This window comes from Pleurodeles waltl, chromosome 8 (genome assembly GCF_031143425.1).
Source record: "Pleurodeles waltl isolate 20211129_DDA chromosome 8, aPleWal1.hap1.20221129, whole genome shotgun sequence".
Taxonomy (NCBI): domain Eukaryota; kingdom Metazoa; phylum Chordata; class Amphibia; order Caudata; family Salamandridae; genus Pleurodeles; species Pleurodeles waltl.
This window is the reverse complement of record NC_090447.1, coordinates 1,158,472,441-1,158,484,540: the sequence shown is the minus strand read 5'-3', so window position 1 is coordinate 1,158,484,540 and position 12,100 is coordinate 1,158,472,441. Positions and strand designations below refer to the sequence as shown.

General features: G+C 41.3%; 1 protein-coding gene across 2 annotated transcripts in view; it reads right to left on the bottom strand.

Annotated features, from left to right (window-relative positions):
- Window positions 1-4,261: 4,261 nt before the first annotated feature.
- ESD (esterase D) overlaps window positions 4,262-12,100 on the bottom strand; it is a 108,558-nt gene continuing 100,719 nt past the window's right edge. For both annotated transcript variants that reach the window (XM_069205388.1, XM_069205387.1), the window contains exon 9: window positions 4,262-4,462. In XM_069205388.1, the coding sequence (XP_069061489.1) occupies window positions 4,382-4,462 (81 nt within the window). In that variant the 3' untranslated portion in view covers window positions 4,262-4,381. The remainder of the gene's footprint in view (window positions 4,463-12,100) is intronic.

The window sequence follows — 12,100 nt, the reverse complement described above, 5'->3', positions numbered from 1 at the left end:
TATAATAGCCTCAACATTTAATCTACTGTTGATAGAACTACCTTGTTGGAGAGACTAGGACTAGTGAGTAAGCCTTAGTTCTGCTGTTCTTGGAAGGATCAGCCTTCTGCCCGAAAAGCAACTTGCCATCAAAAAGCATTCCCTGAGTGAGGCTTGAACATCTCTGGAGAAGACTATGGAATGCATCCGAGAGTGATGGTCTACTGACAACTGTGTTCATGGATTGAGCCATGGTGTGTGCAGGATCGCAGTTGCACTTTATGATCTGTTTGAAAGCATCCACACCATTGGTAACCAGATTGGAGAACTGATTTTTCAAGTGGTCCGGGCGAACTGTCAGTTTGCCAGCTCCAAGGGTCTAGTCAAAATGATGACAGCTCCAGGAGGACTCACATGCCCCAAAGAAGCAGTGTTGTGGGCAGATGTATTTTATTTGGAACTTAGCATCAGGGGAGATCCGGAGGTCCAGGAGCATACTAGAAATAAATATTCCTCTTAGGTGTTAGCAGATGTGAAGTGTGATACTACTGTGCCTGGAAAAAAAGATCTGGCAGAACTGATGATGGTTGGTGCAGTTGAGGAAGTAAACAACTATACTTTATTTTTGGAGGATCTGAGAATCAGGTGAGAGTGAAGAAACGGAAAGAACATCTAAAACCGGCAATTTATAAAATATGCACAGGATGAGATGGTGTCACCGACAGCAGTTGTGTAAAGGCGGAAAAGGAGTGGCCCTAAGAAAGAACCTTGGAGAAAACTTACTTTCAGGGGTTTTCAGTGGTGAGGGTTAAGGGTTCCAGAGGACCCGTATTGTTGGCACTGTAGAGTGATTAATAGGGTCAAAAACTGCAGAAATACAAAGAAGAAAAGTGATTTTGAAACACAAAGTCCGATCCATGTTCAAGCTGTCTCAGTGGAGTGAGGTTCGTAGAAACAAGAGTGCAGTAGATTCAATAAGTTGAAGGAGAGGCTGTGAATAATTCAATACTATTATTAAAAATATGAGGTCAGAAAGCCTAAGGTCCAGCTAACTTTTAATGCAACTTAGTAAGCAGCACAACCAAAGACCAGACAATTCTGATGTCAACTGACCAGGGCTTTTGCTAATAAATGGTCATTTGGAGCACTGAGCTGAAATTCATGCAAAATTAAAGTAGTATATTTATCTTTTTTCTCAATACAAGTCAGTGGAGTTTAATCATGTAACATAAACTGGTTACTCTTAGCAAAAACGAATGTAATGAGTAGTGGCAGGATCTTGTCCCTGAGGAAGTGGTGAACATCCTTCAGGAGAAGATATGTAGAATATTAGACTTATTATTCCCTTGAAATTCCAGGTCCACTTGTAGGGTTGAAAGTAAGATGGTGCCGTTAGGAAATATGCAAAGCTACAAATCCTGAGCCTTGTGATTTCCAGGTCTCTGGAGCCTTCACAATTAGTAAGCATATTCAGTGCTGTAAGAAGCTTCAATCCACTATGAAAAAACATCCAGATTAAAATTATTGTAACATTCTGGGTTATGTATTTAATTATTTAACTGTATTACATAGGAGTACATGAACCAGAGACACACAAGATTTAGGTTTTCACACTAGCTAACCTACAGTTTTAGAGAAGAAAGGAAGCTGAGCAATGGACAGGAGGGATCAAAAGAGGCAGGGCAAACATGGACTTAGAGCGTTCCTCGTAGGAGCCAGGGAGTAGGGAGTGACAGTACCGAAACAACAGGCTATAAGGCTAGTGTTTATATTGTCTGGGGGTAATGATGTTGGCTGGATCAACTTCGAATACAAGAGATTAGTTCCACAGGTGAGGTGTAGGAAGAAATGAAGTGTGGGTGGAGATAGGTGGTGAGTAAGAAAATGAAATAGTAGTCAGAAGTGTTCCAAGTGTATTCCTTAGGGTCCATTAGCAGAAAAAGGAGAATACAGTCACTAGTGGTAAGGTAATGGAGGTTTACAGATGAAAAAGTATGGAATTCAGGATATGAAACAATCTTGTGGGGTGTCATTAACAAGGGATATATGCTATGGATTGAGTAAGAAGATTTGGCCAAGCCAAAGGCAAAGTTTAGGATATCTAATGTGCTTTGTATATGTGGCAAGAGGCTTTAATTATGTTTACTTGAGGAGACTGTGAGGGCAACAGGAGGGATCACAATCTGGTGGTTTACATAGCTAGGTAGGGCAGTCCGACGTGTAGCGTGGATTAAGTATAATTATACCCAGTATAATACTCAGACAGCAAGTTCATAGCTGTTCTCAAGTTGGTCACAAGTCGATAAGTGAAAGTCCACCTCTGTTCAGTGCAGTTCAATTGTGTTCAATGGATCACTTTAAGAACAGCTTTTAGGCCAGCGTCCTTTGTAATTGAGTAACCAAAACAGCCCTTGTTTGACAGAGAGGTGGGATGAAATTTCAAAGGGAAATTTTTACTCCATCAATAAATTGATCTGTATGCTTTTTACTGAAAAATGTCACCTCCAAGTCTATTTTACAACACAAAACCCTCATGGTTTATTCTGCAACCATCTTACAACATTCCCTCCTCATGTATCTAAAACCACAACCTACAACACCACTACCTCCTTCATGGGTCCGAGAACTCAAACTACCATATTAATGATGTAAATATGTCTAATTCTACAACAATCTCACCTCCTCATGTACATGACAGTCCATCCTACCACCAAACCCGTCTCCTACACCCAACTATTCTTGCAGCCTCCTCATGTACCAAGACCACACAAATGTCTTTGTGTACTTGACACCCCATTTTATCACACCCTCTCATGTATGAGGCACCATCCTTCAATATCTCACCGACCTCGTACAGGAGTGCCTTTTCCACTTCAATCCCATGTATCCGAGACACCATATTACAACACTCTACCTTCCTCATGGATGACAACCAATGCACATTCTTGTGTCAGAGCATGGTGGAGGTAACCTTTTACTTCCCCACCAGACCTCTCCGCTCTGCTCAACAAGCACTTGCCACCGTACTCCACATATGGAAAACCTGAGCTGGTAGGAGATCCTTCGCCTACCTCATGGCAAGTCACCATCGCCAACTCAATTCAGGAAGGACCTTAAACCTGGCTCTTCGACTGAAGCTCGGAGGACAAACACCCTTAGGGCCTTGAGACCCTTATGGGTGAATAGTTGCACTTTATAAACCCTGATTTGGTAAACTAACAGTACCAAAGAAATACTGAAGAATTACATTTATGAAGAGCAAAAAGTTAACTCTTGCACACCATCTTCTCTTCTAAATTCTGGTGGGTCTTGTATTCCAGAATCCAAGAGTGTGGGGTAGAGATTTGACTGATAACCCACATGAAAATCTATGGGTGTCTTGCGAAAGATGTGTGTGGGGGCTGCAGGTATGAAAGATTTCCTCAGCTTGAACTCCTCCTTGTTCCTTCAGCACTTTATTGAAATCTGCTGCAGTGCAAGAGACTTAAAAGAACCTGGTCTATCCTCTTTTTTTGTAATATTGGCTCTCCCTCTGAGACTCGACAGTCTATTCCTTAAATATCTTCTGCCTGGAACAGATATAAAATTGGCCTGTAGGGGTCTAGAAGGGTGCTGTCAAGTTTGAAAAGGGGCAAGTTGCAGACAGGAACAAGATAGGTCTTCTCAGACTGGAACTCAACAGCCTGATGCCAAGTAGTTACCCGGCTCTCCAGTGTAACCCTACATACTGACTAAGCTGATACCCACAGAAGCCTGGCCCTACTCCCTAAAGTGCAAGGAGATTTTGCTCAGCTTTTCAAACAGATTCTTGAAAGCAAGTAGGCAGATAAGTAAAGGATGGCTATGGATGGAAGTCACTTAATAATGGTTGGCAATTAGCAGGTAACTGAAGTAGGAGGCAGCTAGTGAAAATCATGTATGTCGCAAAATTTTGGAATTTGTGTGTGTCCTGCATGAATCGCTTATCAAGCACACTATATAAAGTGTCATCTCTATTTATGAAACTTTCTGTATTTTCCTTTATCCTTACATGTACCTTATGCTGGCTAAGCTCAATCTTCTGTTTAGAAAGGGATGCACATGCATCACCTATGCTACAGACTACTAATGTACCCTCTATAAATAAAAACATTATAACCACCAATAATTGCGTTCAATGTACAACAGTTCATTTAAACAATTCATTGTTTGCCTTCATCTCTTTTTCACAGTAGGGGGATCTAATTAAACATTTAAGGTATTTGGTGCATTGCTTGAAAATGACACCCAGGGCAGCAGAATATCAAAACAAATTGAATCTTTATTTTATATTTTAAGAGTGATTGGATCCAAGTCTCATACTATGGAGAGAGTTGTTCTGAAGATTTAGCATTTCAAAAGATCATTTCAAATAGTACTGTTATTAAGCATTTAGGTACTTTGCATGATGTTTGATATGATCATTGATAAATGTTAAAACAAAGAAGTAGCTGTGATCATAACCCTGAAAGAGAAAGAAAAACAATGGTTAACTCTCTTGAGAACAAGTATGTGCAGTTACAAAGGCATACTACATTTACAGCCATTTTAATATATTTAGAATATCTTAATTGAAAACAATAGTAAACTATTACTGTCATTTCAAAAGTTTTCTACAGTAAAACATATTTAAAATGTCAATGTGGTAAATAGGAATATCAAACATTTTAGTCTACTGGAGAAAAAAAATACCATTTAACAAGCTCACAGAGCTTGGTATTCCCTTCAGTTATTAACCATAATTTGCAGACAATAAAATCGTTTAAGGCATTGGTGAATGACAAAATGGTTTTATAAGATAACCAAGAGAAGGATCCTCAAACAATTCAAACAGATGAGAAGAGATGGAAGCTTATCCTACACCAACACCAGCCAAAAATCAACATATATTACTTTAATGTGAGGATGACCAACCCGTTATCAATCAGGGACCCTCTTTTGGATTTTTGATTGTTTCAAACTGACATTCAATACTGTAAGAAAGTGGGTTACTTGTTTAGAGGGCTGGAAACCATACTCAAATAATAAACACAATCCTAGCCAGGGTATACTACAAAAACCATTAAACAAAAACCCTCTAGTTGCTTGTCAGTCATGTTTAATTTAGAGACAACATGTTAAGTATTTATCCAACACTCTTGCAGTGATAAAGTTAAAACACAAGACAAGAAAAATCCCAAACCTATTTAGAAAAATAGAGTGAACTTTTATAAATAAAGTGACACCAAAGCAAAAGAAAAATCCAATCAGTAGAACTAGAGATATGAGTTTTTAAAGCTTTATGTGAAAATAACACTAAAAATCACAAATCGGCACTTGCGGTTATCTGATCATGCTAGACAGTAGAGAAAGTCACAAATCCAAGGTGACTGTGATACAGTGCGGTCTGATACAGAGATCAGATTCACTCTGCTGAAGAGTTACTTTTTTCATGTCCGTGCGAAGAGCTGCTATTTGCATTGGAGGCGCCTGCAAGAAGTCATCGTTGGCTCAAAGAGCAGGTGGGGCATTGTGGGCTGTCACTGTTGTAGAAGAGCCCGTTGGAGTTTTGCGTTGGTGGCTGTCACAGGCTGTCACATATGGTGCAAAGTACACATTTTGAATTGGCAGTTGTCAGGGATGGTCACTGGCAGCCCAAAGAGCAGGTTCTGTTGGAGATTTGCAGTGGTGGTTGTCACAGGCAGGCAATTCTCAGCCCAAACAGGTCACTCTGCGGTCAGTAGATGCCAAGAAATTCTGTATTTTCACATTTTCTTCAGTAGGAGTACACATTGATGCCAGACAAGCGTCCAGGAACGGGGTGAGGGGGTCCTTTTGGAGATCAGAACTCACTTCAGCAGAGGCCAGCAGCAGGATTTAGGCTGGCCCAGTTGGTAATGGACAGTTGCATGGAGGCCTCCAGAAGATTGCTGTGTCACTCTAGCTGAAAGAGGAGGTCAGGCAACTGATAATAAGGCAGTCCTTCTTCTGAATCTTCCACAGATCCAGGACTGTTCTTGTGAGAGGTTGAACCTGCATATACCTACTAGCTACTCTAATGAATTGTGATCTTTTTCAGTAGGATAAATAAATATACAAAATCTTGTTTATAGTGAGGAATGAACATTGTCATTTACAATAACTGTCTTGAGAGTTATGAAAATAGTTGATGTAACCCTATTAGACATAGGGAGTATCAGCCATTGGGAAACACAAGTGCTTCAGAATTTCTGTTTTTGGGAAACTATTTTTAGGTGTAGGTTTATAGGTGCAGGGGTGAAGTTGTCAAAGTGAAGGCATCCAATGGTTAGTGTGGCTAGTCTGTTGATCTATATCTTCTGCTGGGTGGAAGGCAGTATAAATTGAGTGACGTGCCCACAGACCAATGGTGAAAAAGTGTTGACTGGGAGCCCCTTTACATGTATGTAAATTTGGAAAATATGAGGCTGGCACGACAGCTAAAGCTGACTTTAAGCCAGATTTAAAAATGGTTACACTCTTGTGAGCGATTACAACTAGTTTTGATACAATTTAACATAAAACGTTTAACTCCGAGACATCTAGAAGTATTAATTAACACAGAAGGGGGTATGTGCTTCTCAATCTTGTTCTATGACAACCCTCATCTGTGCAAAGCATCCATAAATCCAGTTATTCATCATGGAAATATACAATCCAGCGTTCAACCACTTCACAACGTTGCAGTTCAATCAGCATGCGAGAGCTCTAGCCAAATGCACACCAGATACTCTGATTATTTTTCCATTTGGCTTGGGTGCAACAAGGTTAAAGAAATCATGTCACAAAAGTCAACGGAGTACAAATACATTATCACATGCATCTTTATACCTAATACTGCAGTCAGTTTCATGCCAGTGTATCATGCCCAGTCTTCATCCTGCTTTCTTTTAATATCATACACTTTCTCTACTCTTGTCCTCCTGCAAATACCAGCTGCTGGCGATTTTAAACCTTCAGCTGATGTCCCCGTCATCAAAGTAGTATATAATTTGGTCAAAAGTCTGCTCGGGGACATGCACACACTCTTCTTTGAGCTGACCATGCACAGATGACGTTGCCGGTCCAACATCAACAGCAGAAATTCACCCTAGCATGATTTCAGCAACAGGGCTAAAATTGATTTGCATATTTTATCTTACTTTTCTCAGAAATTCAAACTCTAATAATACTTTAGCCAAGTACTCAACATCCTATTGTATTTGGAAGCAACAGAATTCATGATGACATAATTTGTATAATTGAATCACCTTCCTCACTGTCTGAGTTTATAATGTTTGTTAAAATGGAATCCATGTCTGAAATGCCAATCCTCAAAACTGTCAGATAAACATTTGTCCCCACTGAACTGGGAGAGGATCACAACAGGCTTTGCATCTGAAGTGCTACAAATGTGATTCATTCACACTGAGTGTGTACTGAGCTAGTCTCTATGTGATTTTGGTATGTCATAAAAGTCTTTCTTTGAAAAAAAAAAAAAAAAAACACTGTCTAAATAATGGTAGATATAAATACACTGACAACACAAATGTGCTACCAAATTGCTAGACATTCTGTACAGATTCTTGGACTGAGATTATGCCAAAATGAAGTACTTGGCAACTTCTGCACTTTCAACAAATCTAATGTATTGGCACTCATGTGGATGCACTGGGATGGGAAGCACGTTTCCTTCAAATCAGATGTCAATTAATTTTCTTCAAGTAAGAGAGGCTTGACCCCCTGAAGTATTAGCTTTATATTGATATGTACTGATCACAGAGATCTATTCAGTAGTGTTGTTTCTAAGATCCGACTAAGTGTAACATCCTTCTTTGGAAGGAAACAGAATAGGGAGTACACACCCTTTGTTCATTTCTGAGAACGAAACCTCCCCTATTGTGCTTTTGGCAAGAAAAGATTCCATCTATCCCAGAGCGACATGATAATACGTGGTTCTGTCTCTGTCCGTTTAGTGATAGCTGCTCAAAAGCAATGCAGTATCCTTCAACAACAGTTGAGAGGACATACCTGATGGGTTTTTATACCACGTTGGCTGAAAATGTCTCTCTGTCTCACAATCAATTGTAGGATCATGGGTAAGATCCACAGCTTCAATTAAAACATGTTTTGCCTTGTTGCTGCATTGTATTTCTACAGGTTTGTAATGCAGATTTTGTTGCTGAATTGTTTATTCACAGTATCTAGATCCATTTCAGCATCTCATCCGTTCTTGAGCCAAAGTGATCCTCACCATCAAAATGCATATTTAAAAGCTTTATATCTTAGGTAGCAGACTGGTATAAATGTGGTGGCAAGTTCAGTCTGCCACACTTAATGCTGAACACTGGAGAGCATCTTCATGTCCTGCATTAGTTTCTGTGCTCTCTTTCGATGGGTCTTGGGATGTATGCTAGAGGTTCCTCCATTTATTTCAGTAGTTGCCAGTCGTATCTAATGAGCAAAGCCTGTGAATTGGCAATTCTCCAGTTCGTAATTGCCCATGCTGCCAAACTTAATTGTTTTGCGTCCAACTGTATTCTTTTCTTGTCAGGTGGAGGAGAGTGTCCTGCTCTCTTATGGAAGGTTTGCCTTCTAGCTACATAAACTACCATGAAGTCTGGTGGTAAATGTTCCTGGAAGTAGACTAGCAACCAAGGTGCCACTTTACGTTTTCTATCAGATGCAGGGATTACTGATCTAGGATTTATAGGGCCCTTTAAATTTTCTGCTATGGATCTTTAAAAAAAAAGTCAAGTCTTAAATAATAATTTTTTTGCACTTGAGAAACACATTCTTCCTTTACTTGCATGGTGAAGTGAATATTTCTACACCACTTAATGGTGATGCACTAAGAGTAGACCTCAGCCAGTTTAAATGTGTATTGACCAAGGCACATGTTACAGTGGCACAATTTCCATATCCCCATGAAAGACACCTGTTATAGGGGTACAGGTACTATTAGAATCACCAAAACTACAGTCGCCCTATGATTTGAGAGATGTATTTTAAATTCTTAGTAAGTATGTAGCAAAGCTAGTGCGGAATTAGTTTGCACAGTGTTTCGCTCTGGTGTTGATATAATTTGCTCTATTCTATATTCCACAAGCATCAAACAGTGTTCAAATGGATTGCGCTATTTCATGCACCATTGCTATATTTCTGTGACATGTTCTCTGAAACTGAGTAACAAACATATTTAATAAAAAGTGAAAGTGATCCGAAATCGAGACAGGGCTAGGAAGAGGCCTTAATGCCATCACTCCTATCAAGATACTGTAAAGGTTTAATACACTAATTGCAAACATTTATTTACAATGTGAAGGGCATAGGTTTCAGTCCCAGCACATCCACCTGTGCAGAGGTTGATAAAGTTGAGGAGTAACACCACTGCTATGTAAGAAGTCTTGTAATTATTATAGTGCCTGCATCAGAAATAAAGATGGCGACTGTGTTTCCTTAGCGGCCGTAGGCGTTTTCCTCCCCTCGCGGCTCCAGCTCTGTGTGCATGCGAGACGCGTAAATGCGGGAGGCGAGTGCGGCGCTAGTGTTGGGCATTTTCGTGGTGATTTGCGCCCACGTCGCAGTGTCGGTTTGCGCTCTTCTGGCTGTGCGAGATTCTGCAGCAGCGGGCCTTCGGGATCACTGTGCCTCGGGCGAATACGTGCAGGGCGACGGGAGCAGGTAGAGCTCATGGCCCCAAAAGTCGCAGGTGGCAGCTGGCTGAAGCCTGGATCTGGTGATCGAAGGCTGCCTCAGTCCCTGCCTCTGAGGTTAGCCCCTAGGACTGGAAATGCCAGAAATGCCGGGAAGAAAACAGCCCTAAAAACTCAGGGGACTTTGGAGGACAATCAAAACCAGCACCAGTATTGGACTGTGATTCAGGGATGGAAGCTAAGAGTGCTGGACAGCATGGGGGTGGGCTAACTATACCTGAAATGTTTAAAAATCCTCAATCTGCAATCTACCCACCTCCCCTGGCTGGAAGGCAGACCATGGCCACTAGCTTCAAGCATTTGCTGGAACTGGTGGAATGCGGTGATTACAATGGCGAATTGGTGCCTCCTGTGAGCAGCAATACTCTGTTTCAGGTCAGTGCCAATGGCAATAGGCGCTTCGATATGAATGAGCCCTCTGGGGATCTTACTTTGACGGGTCTACATGTTTCTGCTCCCAGCATCATTTGTGAAGGCTTATTAACTATGTCTTGGGAGGGAGGGTGCCGCATTATGCAGGGCCCTAGCTCCCCCGGTATTGCAGTGCAAGCCCAAGACTTTGAGAATTTGCAGGGTCATGACAGGGCGGCACCAGCGCAGTTTCGGATATGCTAAGGCTCTCAGGGCCCTAATAAAATCCATGTAACAACATGGTGGGGAAGGAAGGCTGCTCTGGACAAGGTGAGGTTGGAGAAAATTTGTATTGGCTATCGAATCAATCCAGAGATTCGGATAATTCCCAAATTAGCCCCTCAATGGACTCAGAGATTTATAATAGCTGTATCACCCCCTCGACTTCTACGTTGAGGCGGACTGCGATTAAACGTCGGGAAGGGTTGATAGAGGCAGATTTCTCAACCACTAACCCGGACAAGTCCAGTGAGAAGAGAAAAAAAAAAAAGCTGCGAGTAGGGTAAGAGCAATGCCGTGGGATTATACAGGTCCCCAACTACAGCGCAACCCAGATGATATGTTTGAGGGAGTGGGGGCTCTGTTATTGACGCTGTTCGTGAGGGGGGCCCCACCTTCTTTGCATCTTATTTATCAAATCATGATGGCACAACAAACAGATACAAGGCTATAATAAGAAAGCCAGGGTTGCCACCAAGCAGCTGCAAGTTGCAGTAAGCAAGATTGCAAAGACCTGCTCAGAGATTGGAGAGCGTATTGCTACGATTGAGACTCGGCTAACGTGTTAGAAGTGGAATTGGGGACGGTGGCACAACAGTCTGCCATGCAAGACACTAAACTTATAGATATCCAGTGGCCGCAATAATCTGCGTATCTTGGGGATACAAGAAGGAGCAGAAGGACAGGATCCAATGGCTTTTATAGTTAGGATATTCAGTGCTGCATTTCCTGATTTGGCAGGATGGGACTGGGAGAAAGAGATACAAAGAGCCCATTGGTTCCCACTGTATTTGAAGAAGCAATGACTGGTGGGAGAAGCCGTGGCAAATCAACCGCAAGCTATGGCCATCATTGTTTATTTTGGCAACTATTTTCTGCGTCATGCAATTTTTGAGAAAGCCTGCCCTGACTCAAAAATTAATTGAGAGAGTTGTACTTTTTTTTTACCCACCCAGATATTTGCCATGCCACAGTGGAAAGACACTGGCGTTTGAGACAAATGGTAAGCCCCTTTCAGTAGAAGGGGGCAGAGGCTTATTTATTGAATCCTGCTCGCCTTAAGACAATATATAAAAGCGCAAATCACTTTTTTTCCTCTGAGATTAAGGCTAAAGAGTACTTACAATCCCTGAGTTTGATCGGGAAATTCTTAGAGTGTTTTGGACTATTTCATTATTAGATCAGTGTATTCTGTGGCTGGTTATTGTTATTGATATTTGTGGTTACTTATTTTCCTTTACTTGATCACATGCCTTTTTTTTTTTGTAGCTCTGTAGTAGTATTGATTTTGTACCTTAGGATAAAAGAGTTTGTTTTTGGAGTCCTTGAGGGGAGGGGGCCTTTTCCATCTTACAGACCTTCAGTCTGGCTGTCTCATTTGGTAGGGTTTGGGGGAGGGTTGGGGGTGGTGAGGGCTGGGGAGCGGGTTGTTTGGGTGGTTTTGCTTGTTGGGACTGGGGGGTGGATTGGGTCGGGTAGGTTTAAAAGGAGGAAAGATGCACAGTAGAGTATTGTGGAATATTGCATATTTAAGATTAGTTTTGTTATGATTTTGGTAGTTGCTGATAGTGATTGAAATGGGATACTGTAATAATTTACATATAGTTACGATAAATATTTGTGGGCTAATTGACCCCACGAAAAGGCGCCTTCTAATACATGGCTTAAAAACATTGAGAGCAGATATAACCTGCATGCAAGAAACGCATGTTATACCCTCTAGAAAATATTTGCTGGATTTTCATGGGTATCAACTTCTGGCTTATACCATGCAAGGAACT